The following is a 15,909-nucleotide window of genomic DNA, read 5'->3' as shown; positions in this document are numbered from 1 at the left end:
GAACAAACCCGAAGCAGCAAAAATGGAGAGATTCTGCGAACGTTGGGATCCTCAGCAGGGTGGCTTGAGTCGAAAGGGGGCATCTGGGAGCTTCAGTTTTAGAAGTTGTAGAGATTCTCAGTCATCCAAGTCATGGTTGTCTCAAAGGTGCTTTTTCAAGAGGCAACTGGACTTTCTGATCTGGATGACTGACAATCCCTACAGACTTTAAGCTACAATTTGGGATTGACACCCCTTGAATGATGTGGGAGTAGGAATGGATTTCCAGAAGAAAAACTGCAAATTACAGGAAACAGGAGCATCACTCAGGTGACCCTGAAGACACAGATAAACCTCCAGGTGGCCTCAAAGACCACTCTAAAAGGATGCAAATGACCAGCTTTTCTGCAAGGAATATAAATCCTTCCATTCCTCACCATCCAAGTCAGAGCTGAAGAACCTTCTTGGATAAGAAGCGAAACGTCTTCAAAAGAAAAAAATAAGAAAGTCCCGTTGCCTTCAGTTTTAGAAGTTTGCTGGTTTGCCTGAGCAATTCCCAAACGTCCCCAAATAGGAAAGGGAAGGGAAGGGGAAAGGCAAAGGGAAAAGAAAAGTAAAAAAAAAGAAGGGGAAAGGGATGGGGGAAGTGGAATGGGAAGGGGAAAAGAGAAAAGAAGAGAAACCCTGAATTAAGACACAGGACTCCAAAGGTTCACTTTTAGGAAGGAGGGCGGAAGACTAAAGATGCCTTCCGAAAGAGAAGCTCAGAACATCCAACTTCTAACAACAAATGAATTCTAAGACGCCTGAAATGTTAGTCACAATGTTTTGTGGGCAACAGTCCACACATTCCATTCCAACAGCCCTTTCCCTTTCATTCAGGAAGGGGAGGGGGGGAAGGTGGTCTCCCTTCCTCCATGTAGCCGAGAACATCATAGAGAAAGGCAGGAAATACAGGTGAAAAAAAGGACCCACCTCTATAGACGTTCCTTAGCAATACAGGTAGTCCTTGACTTATGACCACAGGGGAGGCCAACATTTCCATTGCCAAGCAAGACATAGTTGTTAGCTGAGTTTTGGCCTGTTCTATGACCTTTCTTGCCACAGTTGTAAAGTGAATCACTGCAGCTGTTCAGTTGGTAACGTGGCTGTTAAGTGAACCTGGCTTCCCCATTGACTTTGCTTGTCAGAAGGTCACAAATGGGGAACACATGACCCCAGACACGGCAACCGTCATAAATAGGAAGCAGTTGCCAAGCGTCCAAATACTGATCACGTGACCACGGGAATGCTGCAGTGGTCATTAAGTGTGAAAAATTATCAAAAGTCACTTTTATCAGTGCCGTTGTAACTTTGAACAGGCCCTAAACAAATGGTTGTAAGCTAAGGACTACCTATGCAACCATGGAAAGAGTACTATGAATAAAAGGTTTCTACCTCAAGCACCTTGATATCCTGTTTCCCCGAAAATAAACCCTCCCCGAAAATATTGCAACACAGCAGCAGCCATGAGGTGACCACGCTTGCCGCCTCCTGCACCTCAAAAGTAATAAGACCTCCCTGAAAATTAGGCCAAGCGTTTATTTCGGGGGGGGGGGGGGGGGGGGTTGAAAGAAAATAAGACCCTGTCTTATTTTGGGGGAAACACAGTACTGTGTTACGCATATCACCCTATTCTGTGCAAAGGTAACCCAAGTAGGGAAATCAGCTTTCACAGACTCTCCCATTTTGTGAAACAAAAACCAACAACAACAACAAAAAGAAAAACAACTCCTTTCCTTATACGGTAATGCAAAATCCCGGTGAGAATCCCAGAAGCAAAAGGAGAAAGTGGAATAACATTTTTGCATCCCCCCCCCCCTCCTTCCCTCCCATCCCTGGGAAACCAGAAAAGCAGCAAAAACTGGTGAGTCAGGCCAAAATAGAAGAACTCATTTGCATGATTTATGCAGGCTGCAGAAAGGAGCTTTTCAAACCACAATCTGAGTGTGATGATGTTAACGTTGGTTTAGAGCAGCATTTCTCAATTTTGGCAATTGTAAGATGTGCGGACTTCAACTCCCAGGATTCCCCAGCCAGCTAGTATGGGATTATAGGAACATAGCTATGCTGGTTAGGGAATCCTGGGAGTTGAAGTCCGCACATCTTGAAGTGGCCAAAGTTCAAAATTTTGATTTAGAGTAAGGTGCCATTCCTCTTTGAGGCCACTCCAAAAACACAGGTCATTAAAAAAAAAAATTATCATCATCACTGGCTTTGAGATAATCCTCCAGATCAGGGGTGTCAAACTCAAGGCCCAGGGGCCAGATCCAGCCCATGGGGCTGCCCTGGAAATAGCGAAGGATTGGTTCACAGTGCCTCTGCTAGCAAAAATGGAGCTTGGCAAGCTCAGTTTTCGCTGGCAGAGGGTTGCAGGAGGCCGTAGCAGCCGAAAACGGAGCTCGGGAGCCCGTTTTGCCTGGCACAATGCTTGGGCCACCATAGGCACCTCCAACACAAGTGATGTCGAGCCAGCCACGCCCCCCCGTCCACCCTAAACACAACCCTGATGCGGCCCTCAATGAAATTGAGTTTGACACCCCTGCTCCAGATCAAAGTAAAATTTTATTTTCACACTAATTTTGCTCCTATTTTCTACTTCAGTTTCACGGTAGGTAGGGAGCAAAACTGGCACTTTATGTTAAGGGGAGTTTGACATACCCTTCACTGTCTAGTACGTCCTTAATGCTAGCCTTGGTAATTATGGCATCATCACATTTGAACCATTGGTCTCTGTGTTGCCGAATAAAACTGGTATAATGCCCGCTCTCCAAGGTTCCTTGATGGTTAACTACAGCAAACAAGGAATACCTGTCGGAATGAACAAGCAAAGAGAAAATGGCTTGATTTTTTTACAACATAGAACTTTTAGCCCCTTCAATCATCAACATTTTGCTAATATGTAATTGTATGTAAGCTGGGCCATCCGAGGTGGAACTTCCACATACTACAGGTTATCCTCAATGTAGGACCACAATTGAGCCCCAAAGTATCTGCTGCTAAGTTGTTAAGTGAATTCTGCCCCATTTTATGACCTCTCTTGCCGCAGTTGTTAAGTGAATCACTGCAGAAGTTAGTCACACAATGGTTAAGTGAATCTGGCATCCTCATTGACTGTACTTGTCAGGAGGTCCCAAGAGATATGACAACACCCCACCACCCCCCACAGGACACTGCAGCCGACATAAATAGGAGTCAGTTGCCAAGCATCTGAAATTTTGACCGTGTAACTATAGGAATGCTGCAACGGTCTTAAGTTTGAAAAGCGGCCGCAAGTCACTTTTTTCATTGCTGTTGTAGCTTCAAACGGTCCCTTAAATGAACTGATGTAAGTCGAGGGCTACCTATATTATCTAGTATTTCTGAAAAACATCAACAGTGTTTATACATATTACTCTGATTATCAATGCCAATCCAAGCTGTCAAAATGTCAGGTGTATTAAGGTTTTATTTATTACACCTATTTGCGTGCCACTCTCTCTACAGAGTCTGGGTGGGCTTTGCCAAATCAGGGACCACTTTAATCGGACAAATGAGTAGGTAAAATTTGTGGAGTAGTAAATCTTTAAGAGTAGATAGAAGGAAGGCTGAGGGGACAGGGGAGAGGATGGAAAAGCCAACTGTTTGAAGAAACACCATTTTGTTCCTGGACAATTTTTTTCCCCCCAGAACTAGTTTAGAATACAAAGTGCTCCAAAAAAAACAACACAATCCAGGCTACTGAAAATAGGCAGCTTTTTATACTGTTTTAAGGGACGTATCTGAGACCAAGAAGCACAGAAGACAAAGCCACCTACTTATTATCACTGTTTAGACTATCTGCTGGTTGCTGGTACTGCCCATTCATTCTGCTCTCTTTACTACAATAAAAACAAACAAACAAACAAAAACACCATGTTCAGTGTCATTTTAAAAAGACAGCGGGTTATCAAGTTGCCCTTTAGTTAACAAACATTTAAAATCTGAAGAGATTTCCTTATTTTCTCGACATTTCCTGAAGAGAAGAAACAAGTGTTTAAGTAAAGAGACAACACTGACATAACTTACCCCTGGCATGAAGAAAACCAGCAAAATACCAAAGCAGGAGATTTAAATTACTAGTTTAAGCATTTTAAGGCTATTGACAGGGTGAATTCCAAATGCTTTATATGCAGTGATATTTGGTACCTTTGTAGAGGAACTCTTTCTCCAAAGTCGAGAAAGATAAATTTAATGGATCCCTAAATGTATCTTCAAAGGTCCTCTACCCCCACCCCCTACCCCACTGCCATTTTTTCCAACTTGGACACTTTCTTGAAATGTCAATTTTAAATCTCAGCACTTCCTGGGACAAAAGTCATGCTGGCGGAAGAATTCTGGAGAACTTTTGACTGACCGCTTAAAGGGGGGGGGGGGGGGGAGAATCCTGCCTTTATTATCGTTGCCAAATGTTTTTAAATGTGAGCATGCATATTTTATACATGGATCAGCGATAGGTCAGGCAATAAACTTGCCATTTTTCTTCTTGGCATAACAATCAAATCAAAGGAAATTGATTAGTTAAATGAAAAGCAAGTATACATATAAACCAATTAAAGGAACTATAATAGCAATAGCGTTTAGATTTATATGCCACTTCACAGTGCTTTACAGCCTTCTCTAAGCAGTTTAGAGCAGCCTATTGCCCCCCTCCCAAACAACCTGGCTCCTCATTTTACCGACCTCAGAAGGATGGAAGGCTGAGTCCACCTTGAGCCAATCGGGATCGAACTGCTGGCAGTGAGCAGTGAATTAGCCTGCAATACTGCACTCTCACCACTGCGCCACCACGGCTCTATGCACCTTAGAGGGAGGAAGGTGGAATCACTCTCTTTTCACTAGATACTCCTGCTTAATTTCAATTGTGAAATCCATGCCAGTGGAATCACTGAAAAGAAATCTAATTGTAGCCCCCACCTACAAGATGACCTAGGCAATTTCTCTGCTCCTTCAATACTGCCTGAGACATGGGGCGGTTTTCTCGCCAGGAGAGGTTTCCAGTGCATACCTAGAGGCCATGAAAGGCGTCATGTCCAGCTCTAGTGGAAAGGAGACATACGTAGTGATCTTCCGTCTCAGTTTGGCTGAGTGTTCAAACCGCTACATGGGGGGGGAAAAATGGGTAGAAGATCAGATTTTTTGCTTCCTTAATGTAACAGCACCTCATCAGTTACCTTGGGTGTAGAAAAACAACTACGGATAGTCCTTGAGGTACAACCATAATTGAGCCCAAACTGCTCAATTGCTAAGTGAGACAGTTGTTAAGCCAACCGTGCCCCATTTTATGACCTCTCTTGCCACAGTTGTTAAGTGAATCGCTGCAGTGGTTAAGTTAGTAACACAGTCGTTAAGTGAATCTGGCTTCCCCCATTGACATTGCTTGTTAGGAGGTTGGAATAAATGATTGTGTGACCCCGGGACACTGCAACCGTCATAAATATGAGTCAAGTTTCCAAACTGACCAAATTTTGGAGATGTCGCAATGGTTGTAAGTGTCAAAAATGATCCTAAGCCACTTTTTTCAGTGCTATTGCAACTTTGAATGGTCACTAAATGAATGGTCGTAAGTCAAGGACTACCTGTATATGAATACAACAGTGTGTCGGAAGTGAGTGTCTTTTATACAATTGGTATGGTTGCTTACTGTTTCTTCTTTTTAGAACAAAAGAGAGATCAGAATGTACCAGAAAGGGAGGGAAAGAATGTTTTCAAAGCAGTTCTTTATAATTCTTGGGGTATTCTAGGATTTTTAGGTGTAGATTCAGCCTGGAACCTTCTTTGTACAAAGCTAGCACTGAGGTATGCTGTGATTTAAAAAGCAACACAAATAACATTCTAGGTATCTCATGCTGCCAAGACACAAGTGGTTGGAAAAGATTAATTTCAGAGACAATGGGAAATGTGATAAGCTCCGTACTTTCATCATCATCCGAATAAATGCTATAAGCGGATGTGAACAGGGGGCAGAAAGATTAATGAATTCTTCCGAAAGGCAGCCTTCCTCCAAATTTCTAAAAAAAAACCTCCTGTCCTATTTACCTTTGTAGGTAATTGTACTCCAATTTCAGAAGCAGAACAATTCCCTAGCAACAGACTAGGCTATTTTCCGAGCACGAGAAAAGAAATTACACAGACGAGATAGCCTTTCACATTTTCTTTTTTGTTTGCCATATTACATTATTAACATTGTCAGAAGACACAGCTCTTCATCATGACTCTGATAACAGTTCGGCTATAAATAACGTACATCCCCCTATCCATTACTTCAGCTGCCGGAATTTAGCAATATTAGTTCGCTGGCATTTGAACGCTGTTTTGAGGTATTAAATATTAAAATCTTAATTCTGAACAGGCAGGAGGACAGGGTGATTCATGGCAAGAGATCACCCTTTGACATTCAATACAAAATGCTGCCTGTTTCCAAAATATCCTTCTCTGTGTTCACATTTATGAAATCTAGACATTTGGATATACTAGATATGACATGGCCACAAAATTGAAAGAAAATCAACCAATTCTATGAAGTAAGATCTGCTTTTAGGAATCATCATTTAGCAACTCACTTTGAGATGAAAACAAGCCACAATGGGTAGTTTCTTCATAGTGAGCTGTTTGGTAGATTCTTGGTAGCTGTGGCAACCACTACATTTGATTTTGGCACTGCTTCCTAGATGCTCTGGCCTTGTAAACCTGGGGAAAAAATAAGTTTAAAACAGAATGGATAACCAGCACAAGTAACCATTTCACTTTAAATTTCTATTTAGTATCTTTTACTTAGTATCTTTTACGTACAATCTTCTACAAGTATTACATTTAAATTTTTTTTTTAAAAAAACATAAAAATAAAGCATAAATTATACGTAACTTATACAAACTGGTGTTAAAATGTTCCTTAAGATATTTCCCACAATGTTTGTTTATGTTCTTAAAGCCAAGCTTAGCTGAAAAATATGACAATAAAAATAAATTTGGCTCAGTGGCCAATCTATCACAAAATGGCTAATAGGAAGAGATCACCACAGAAGGGGGTGGGGTAGAGGGTGGGAGAGATTTTAAGCTTTGATTAGGTGAATAGGCCAGTGTTTTGCATGAGCTTAAACACACAGAGTTGAGGCATTTGTGAGGACAGATTAAAAGTTTTTTTTTCACATAGCCAAAATACAACATACCTTCCCAAATCTGGAAATTATCTTGGGCAGTGGTTCTCAACCTGTGGGTCGGGACCCCTTTGGGGGTCGAATGACCCTTTCACAGGGGTCGCCTAAGCCCATTGGAAAACACATATTTTCGATGGTCTTAGGAACCGAGACACCAATTTTATGGTTGGGGGTCACCACAACATGAGAAACTGTATTAAAGGGTCACGACATTGGGAAGGTTGAGAACCACTGATCTTGGGTGAAATCTAAATGCAGGTTTTTATAATTGCCATCCTTACCTTCCAGGCTCAAAGAGATCAAATGGTTAAAAAAAGGAATATGCAAACCTTGGAATTGTTGAGGCATTGCTTGGATCGCTTATTGAAACAGTAAATCTGAATTCTGTACTGAGGCAGTACATAAGACCAACACTGAACCTTCTTCCATACAAATTAGTGTCCTCCGTCCATCAAGAAGATCGTTTGGTAACAGGCCTTCTACATACAATGCATTCTTCGCATGGAACAGCCATGCCAAAAGTAGCCATTTGAGAGACACAGACTACACAGAACTAATCCTCAAGTCTCTACACAAAGGGTACACAACTTCTAAACGAATTATATATTTTAGCAACTGCGGCTGCTGACTGTAGTGGTTACAGCTAAAGACAGCTAGAATCCAGAAGTCTCAAGGATTTCATATTTGCAGCATTTCTCTTCCAATCTTGCCTAAAGCTACAACAGTTCCAGATTAGCCATTATCTACTTCTGACGTGAAAGAAACAGCCTCCTAAAATCTCTGGAGAGCCAAAACTAACTTGGAATGTGAGATTAACGTCTTCTGAAATTTCCTGCTTGATGAATGAAGCAGAATTACTTAGAAAGCAAGACGATGTATTATTGGCTTTGGTGTTAAGGTAACAAATAAACCCTACATAGTATGAAGCAATAAGACAAAAGCATAGCTCTATTGGCATTGTTACTGTACAGTAGTACTTCCACGTTAAAGGAAAAGGTTTAAAGGCGAACTCCAGAATTTGTTTAGGGTGGCCACCAAAATATGTACCAGTTGACAGTTATGGGATTAGATGGAAGTTTGATCCAGTAAGGCTGTTCCTATGACCTTAATTACTATAATAGTGATAGCCGAATGGATCTGGTTAGCATTGTTCTGAAGGTGCTTGCCAGATTCCAAGAAAATGGAAGCATCTTAGGGGGAGGAACCAATCTACCGTCCTAAACAATTTAGTTCTCAATGTCCTAATTACAGTGCGATGATTCAGTGAACGAAGAAAGATATCCCCATGAGTATCTTCATTTAACTAACCCCAAAGCAGGTAAACAGGTGGCAAACAATGAAACAGTGAACAGGTAAACAGTTAAAAGCTGTGGAAATATTTTCAATATTCAACCAAGACTATGGATAATTACAGATGAAACCATCTCCCATTCTTGCAAGGAAATTGAGTGTAAATTCATTGAGGCCCCTCTATCTCGACTGTCCTGTTATCCATTTGGAGTCAAGAAAGTCTGTACGGTCTTCTTTGAATGGATTTCTGTATTCTGTTGTGCAAATTCTCCAGCAAATATTTTCTTTCCAATCTTCCAGGAGGAGAGGTGGTTGTGTGATAATTCTATAACCTTTCAAATATTTTTTGTGAAGTGATAGTTGCATCAGGTGGGACGGAAAAACAATCTGCTTACTGTGTTTTCAAAGAAGGATGAAACCTGCTGGACATTGCTCGTCTGTCGATCTTTCTTGAATTCAGCACTAAGATGCATTCCACATTGTATTTTAGCAGAACAATCTGTTAAAAGACTAGTAGAATTTCCAAATTCTGGGTCCAAAAACTGGTGAAGCAATGGAGGTTTCCTGCTTTTGGCTGGCTGCTTCACTTGGCAATTCCTCTGTTATGTTGGCTTTCTCTTCCTTACCTCTATGAGACTCCACTTCCGTTCACTGAGCGAGGGAGGGATAGGTAAGAGGCAGACTATCCAGAATTAAGGAAAACAAGGATTGCGAACCTGCACCTAAGTCTCTACAGAGATGCCGCACATGTAGGCCATAGTTCAACGACGTTTTATTTAAAACGCCTGTTAAGATGAGAGATCAAAGGTGTTTTTGTTTATCCTGAGCTCACCTCGCTTTGCAACATACGAAGTAATACCGTCTACCATCTAATATAATTAAGGATACACCCTGCTGAGAATTTATCATGGGGAAAAGCTAAACTGAGGGGGTTGTTTGTCTTGATTACCTACCAGCTTCTATCAACTTTATGCTACATGCTTAATTTTTGTCCTGACCTCTTTTCCTACAAGGGAATTGAGTTGCTTGCACGATGATTCAGCAGAAATAATTGCAGACGCGGTGGTGGGGGTTTGGTTTTTTTTTTTTTTTTTTGTGCTCCTGGGCCATCTGCCTGCCAATTGCTCATCTGCAGACAGGAGGAGGGAAGGTGAGATTGCTCCTTTCTAATGCCAGTCTGCCAGTCTGTACCTTCGCAAGCAGTCTGTGAGGGTGGTGGTTCCTGACACGTGGCTCTCTCCATTCACCACGCTGCCATCGCTGCCTGGGCTCAGAGGCCAAAATGGGGTGGAGGAACCGGGCAAGTCCAGACTGATGTCCCAGAAGGGGTCTATCGTTGTGGACACACCGCTAGGAGGAGGGGGAAAAAAAAAAAAAGAGTTCAGCCACAGGATCGTGAAAAAGCAATAGTTTGGACAGAAGTGATTGTGGAGCTCTTGATACTCTCTTGAGCTTAGTGTTTCCTGGCAGATGATTCATTACCCTACTAGGTACCCAGTTTCCCTAAAATAAGACCTTCCGGGATAATAAGCCCTCTCCAAGGACATTTAACCGCATGCACAACCAAGCCCCCACCATTTCCTAGGGGTTAGGGTTCTCCCTGAAGTTTCCTGCCTGGGCTCTCTCTCTCTCTCTCTCTATATATATATATATATATATATCAGGAAGATATCGCCTTTGCATTCCCAAGGGGCTGCCCGTCTTTAAAAGGCTTGCTCATCATACTCACTGGCAGACCTGACAAGTGACATCAGACTGTAGTCCACCTGTGAAGATTTGGTCTATGATACAGTTACAGTGGTTGGGATTGCTGGCTTTCTTCCCATTATCGTCACCTGAAGAAAAGGAAAGAAGCAGACTTTGTTTTCAAGCCTTCTGAATAGTCACCTGCAGCCGTGCAGAGAACCACGCTCTAAATTTACTAAACATACAGGAAATCCTTGATTTACGTTTATCATTCATTCAAAGTTACAACAGCAATAGCCCTTAGACTGATATACCGCTTTACAGCCCTCTCTAAGCGGTTTACAGAGTCAGCGTCTTGCTCCCTTCTCTTAACAAATCCATAATCCCTTGCGGGGCGGAGTCTGAGCAACTGAAGGGAGCTAGCAGAGTGTTTTAATGGCCGGATGCCCTTCCTGTTGCCAATGCGGAATTTTGTTCAGCAGATAAATTCTCAATGTGCCAAGAGAGAGAAATATCTGCCTCTACCTAGGATTGAATTCACAGCCTCCAGATTGTGAGGCGAGACCTCCAGGCCACTGCACCACTCCTTGCCCCCAACAATCTGGGTCCTCAATGATATTGAAAAAAGGGACTATCACTGTTTCTGAACAACCACTGCTCACAATATCAAAATTTGGACATTTGGCAAGTGACATGTATTCATAACAATTGCAGGATCCTGGGGTCATCTGTTTAGCTTTTGTGACCCTCTGACAAGCGAAGACAATGGGGAAGTCAGAGTCACTTAACATCTGTGCTACTAACTTAACAACTGTAGTGTTTCACTTAAAACCATGGCAAGAAAGGTCATAAAACTGGTTAAGAGCCACGGTGGCGCAGTAGTTAGTGTGCAGTGCTACAGGCTACTTCTGCTGATCACCGACTGTCAGCAGTTTGGCAGATCGAATCTCACTAGGCTCCAGGTTGACTTAGCCTCCCATCCTTCCGAGGTGGGTAAAATGAGGACCCAGATTGTTGGGGGCAAGAGGCTGACTCTGTAAACCACTTAGAGAGAGCTGTCAAGCCCTGTGAAGCAGTATTTAAGTCTAAGTGCGAAGTATGGCTCATTTAACGACTGCCTTGCTTAGCAATGGAAATTCTGGTCCCCGATGAGGTCATAAGTCGAGGACTGCCTGTAGACCTAAGACTTATTTTTTGTGGCATAGCTACAAAAAAAACAATGTTCCAAGAGTAAGGAAGTTCATCAGGAATGACAGCTATGAAAAACGCTGCTTCTATTTTATTGCATCGAGTTGTGCTCGGCTGACCGAACCAAGAAAGTAGAGAACTTGGTCCAAAATTAGGTATGAGAAACTTTGTGTCATAGGAATCGTAATATATTATTATTAAGTGGAAAATTGGCTGGTTTTGCTCTGCCCCAAGGACACCTTCCAGAGGAGGCAGCCTTGCTATGGCAGTTAAGCGGCAATGATGATTTAACTGCACTTCGAAGGGTTGAGTAATATGTGTTAAGTCTTGCCAAGTAAAAATGATTCTTGCTGTTAAGAAAATTGCACATGTCATTATTCACACTATCTAGCAAAACCACTGCCAGTCAAGTAAGGTAGAAAAGGCAGCATTCGCAAATGCTGACCATTTCATAATTTTGACACACAACGTAACTATTCCAATGTGACTGAAAAGATTGACTAAATTTATACATTTTTTAAAAATGTTTATTCTATACTTCATGGGAATATACTTAACCGTGGCTAGGAGAACACTCGGCCACCAACAAATCCCAGGGAGATGAATGGAAGTAACCTAAAATCTTGCCAATGTCAACATGGCATGAGTCTGATTTAGTGTTTTGAGATTAAATATGCCAGCACCTTATTTAGAGCAACTGTCTTAACAATTGGGATTTAAACTTCCTTGCCAAGTAAAAAATACATTATTAAATCACCACTGGGGGGGGGGGAGTCTTTCCTGTTTCTTTTATGAAGTCATGAAAAGTCATTTTTGGAGAAAGATACATAGAGAAAGGAAAAGAAAGAATCTTTTTTTTAAAAGACAAAACTTTAACCCTTGCCTGTAAAAGACATTTCTTCCTTTTATTTATTTTTGTCACCTGCTCACAGAAACTATCAAAAGGGCTTCTTCGCATTTTCACTGGGCTGCAGGTAACCTCCCTGCTGGATTGTCTTAATAGACCATCATTTGCACCCACAGGAGAGTAAAGGCTGCTCCCTCTTTAATTACCCAAGTCAATTAGGTTCAATGAGGAGATGGGGGGGGGGGTCTCTAAAGACTGTTCTGAAAACTTGTTCACAGCAACCCAGGGAGGTATGACAAACTCACGGGGCTCTCCGTGACATCTGGCAAAACGAAATTACCTCCTCCTTGCACCTGTCAATATGTAACGCAGCAGCAACAGCAAAAAAAAAAAAGCATAATTGGGCTGAAAAGGAATTTCCAGGGATTGAGCAGTGGCTTCTGGGAGGGGATAATGGTCGTCCAAAGGAGTTTACGCTACGGTAAACCTCTTCACATTTAGGACCATTCGAAGAGGTTTACTTGGGAGTTACAGGTCGAAACACGATTGCGTTGCTAAGCAAGACAGTTGTTCAGTGCGTTTTGACCCACATTACAAACTTTTTAACAACACAGTTGTTGAGTGAACCTGGCTTCCCCATTAACTTTGCTTGTCAAAAGGTGGCAAAAGGGGGTCATGTGACCCCGGAACATTGCAACCGTCATAAATGTGAGTCAGGCTGGCTTTTGATCATGTGATCATGGAGGTGCTGCAACAGACATAAGTGTCAGGCTTGGAAGCGATCTTTTATAGCGGGCCTCAAGCCTGCCGTATATTCTACTGTGGGAAACTGGGAGGGAGCCTGGAAGCTTTTAGATTCGGGTTTTCCCAGATGTGCCAACGTGGCTCTTCTGATAAATTGGAACTTTGAGGAATCCCTAGCATCAGATTCTTTATTTTATTGAGGATGCTATTTGGAACCCTGGCAAGAAGTGTGAAAAATGGTCGTGCGTCACTTTTCTCAGTGATGTGATAACCCTGAACGGTCATTAAATGAACTGTTGTAAGACGAGGACAATCTGTATTTAGACTGACTCCTCCTTTTTCAGGGTGAAACCTACAGAATCTAGTGCAACTCAAAATCCGAGGATTTTTTTTTCCAGCTGCAACTGCAGATAGTAAGAAAGCCATGATGAAAATGAGTAAGAAGAGAGACAGTTGGCTCTGGCCAATTTAAGAGAGAGCAAAGCAGAAACCTCCTTCTGATATCCTGCAGCTAAGTACAGATAGTCCTTGACTTATAACGGTTTGCTTGGGGACCATTCGGAGTCACCAATTTCACACTTACAACCGTTGCAGCATCCACATGGTCATGTGATTTACCTTCGGATGACTCGCATTTATGACTCGCATGATCCCGTTGATGTGATTCCGCCCCCTTTTGCGACCTTCTGACGAGCAAAGTCAACGGGGAAGCCGGATTCGATTAACAACGGTGTCACTATTTTAACAACGGAAAGGATTCACTTCCCAACTGTGGCAAGGAAAGCCATAAAGTGGGGACGTTAAACTCACTTAACAAACGCCTCCCTTGGCGACGTAAATTTTGGGCTCGGCTGTGGCCGTTAAGTGGAGGGACGCCTGCCAAGGCTGAACCTGCAGAGGCGCACCGGGGGAGCATTCACAAGATCGGACCAGCCTCACCTTTGCAGTGTCGATGTAGCACATCCAAGGCAGCAATGAGGAACTCGTGGGCATCCTGCTGCTCGTACCCTGCTAAATGCCGTGCGTGTGTCCATACCAGGTGCAATAACCTATATGGAATGTGAGGAGATCGGTGCCCAGAGTAGAACTGCGCCAGGGATGGAGGGGGGGGGGAGTCAGAGGGGAGGACAGGAAAGAAAACAAAAGGTTCAGGATTTTTTCCCCCCTTTCTCCAAAACAGCAAATACATAAGAACTCTTCGTGGAATGATTAAAATTATTCCCTAAATAACTCAACTAACTTAAATATCATATACCTTCCTCACCACAACAACCCTGTGAGGTGGGTTGGACTGAGAGTGAAGCGTTGGGTCGAAGCTACCCAGCTGGCTTTCATGCCTAGGGTGAGACTAGAACTCAACAGTCACCTGGTGACTGGCCCAACATCACCCAGACGGCGTTCAAATCTAGAACGGGACTAGAATTCACAATCTCCTGGTTTCTAGCTTGGTGTCTTAACCACGAGATCAAACTGGTATGTATATTATTAGAAATCGAATCCAAACTCTTTATATGCGTATCAGACCCAATATGTTATCCAAAATTTAGGGTAAGGGAACATCTTTACAGATTTTTACACACATCGTATTATACACTTGGGAGGAAAATTCTTTTCCTTGCTCTGCTAGAGTTTTGTTGGCTTGAAATCACACTGCAGCAACGCAACAATGCACAAATGCCTTTTATATTCCAAAGGATCGATAAACAATCCTAGGATGCCAACGGGAATGGCACAGCGACCAGAGCCTGAGCATTACCGAAATCTGCTGATACAACAGTTGTGATGCTATAATTCAGAGAACTGCAGCAATAAAACGTCTCCCTCCTTACAATTAGTTCTGGAATTATCCAATTACTTTACCCAGTGCTACTTTCCATAATTACTTCATTTGGGCCTCCTGATATGTATTCCTCAGTGTTTCATTAAGAGGAAAAGAAGAAGAAGAAGAAGAAAAAACCCCAAAGGAACTTTCCCAAACTACCTCTTATGTTGAACAGGAGGCTTTTTAACCAACAGACCTGCAGGGACAGAGTGTTAAGTCAGGCTGTCTGTGCAGCTCTAGCACCTTAGCATCTCAACTAACCCACAGTTTCGAAGGCCTTTAGAACAGGTCTGTATGTGATGTTGGGCTAGGAAATGCTTTGAATCGAGTTTAGAAGAGATGCTTCAGAAGACGCGGCAGCACAAAGGCGCACACACATTCTACGAAGACCTAAACTCCCTGGGGAAGGTGCTGAGGGTGAAGAAGCGCAAACAAGAGGATAAGGGGCTCAGTTACAAGGACAATGGAGGCAACATCCTAAGACCCCTTTGGGGAAGGATTGTCATGGAGAAAACCTATCTATGTGGTTGCTAAGAGTTAACACTGACCTGTGTGTTCTGACCCAGCCTCGTCTGACTCTGCTGCTAGCTCTCCTGGCAGCCGACAGGCCACAACACTTGTTATAATCCAGGGGTTATGAACCTTTCAGACCTCAGGGACCACTAAATTCATAATTTTAACTCCCGCGGACCACCAATTTGATCTGCCTAATGATCGGCTGGATAGGCGTGGCTAGGTGGTCATGTGACTGGGTGGTCGTAGCCAACTCGATGTCACTCATGACGAGGGGTGCCTCCCCACCCAGCCACTCCTTGCCTGCCCACCTGGGCTCCTTGGGGCTCCAACAGGAAGCAGTTGCTGGGGCTAAGCAGCCACCAGGAGAAAGAATTGGCACAACAGCTCAGTTCAAATTGAGTCTGATAGAGAAGGAGGCTCAGCAGAAGCACCTCACTGAGGACTACAAGCATAGGCTTTCCAAGCAGAGGGAAGACCTGCGGGAGTGTAAGGCCAGGGACTAGCGCCTGGAGGCTCAGTGGGCTGAGATGGTCAGCCAGTTCCAGGCCATGATGCAGTCCCACTGGAACAAGGCCCTCCGGCTCTTCGCCACCAGCGGTGCTTCCCTCCAGCCTTCGCCCAAA

General features: G+C 43.1%; 1 protein-coding gene across 2 annotated transcripts in view; it reads right to left on the bottom strand.

The window, feature by feature from the left end:
- Window positions 1–15,909, bottom strand: part of USP22 (ubiquitin specific peptidase 22) — a 54,161-nt gene that overhangs the window by 999 nt on the left and 37,253 nt on the right. The window contains exons 7-13 of one of the 2 annotated variants that reach the window (XM_032230558.1): window positions 13,888–14,035; window positions 10,213–10,318; window positions 9,675–9,833; window positions 6,600–6,726; window positions 5,045–5,136; window positions 3,816–3,878; window positions 2,680–2,829 (exon numbers count right to left, since the gene is read on the bottom strand). In XM_032230558.1, the coding sequence (XP_032086449.1) occupies window positions 2,680–2,829; window positions 3,816–3,878; window positions 5,045–5,136; window positions 6,600–6,726; window positions 9,675–9,833; window positions 10,213–10,318; window positions 13,888–14,035 (845 nt within the window). The remainder of the gene's footprint in view (window positions 1–2,679; window positions 2,830–3,815; window positions 3,879–5,044; window positions 5,137–6,599; window positions 6,727–9,674; window positions 9,834–10,212; window positions 10,319–13,887; window positions 14,036–15,909) is intronic. The other variant, XM_032230560.1, reaches the window with a different exon arrangement.

The sequence above is a fragment of the Thamnophis elegans genome, chromosome 14, assembly GCF_009769535.1.
Source record: "Thamnophis elegans isolate rThaEle1 chromosome 14, rThaEle1.pri, whole genome shotgun sequence".
Classification (NCBI taxonomy): Eukaryota; Metazoa; Chordata; class Lepidosauria; order Squamata; family Colubridae; genus Thamnophis; species Thamnophis elegans.
Note: the sequence above shows the minus strand (reverse complement) of the source record. Positions and strands in the feature narration are given on the sequence as shown.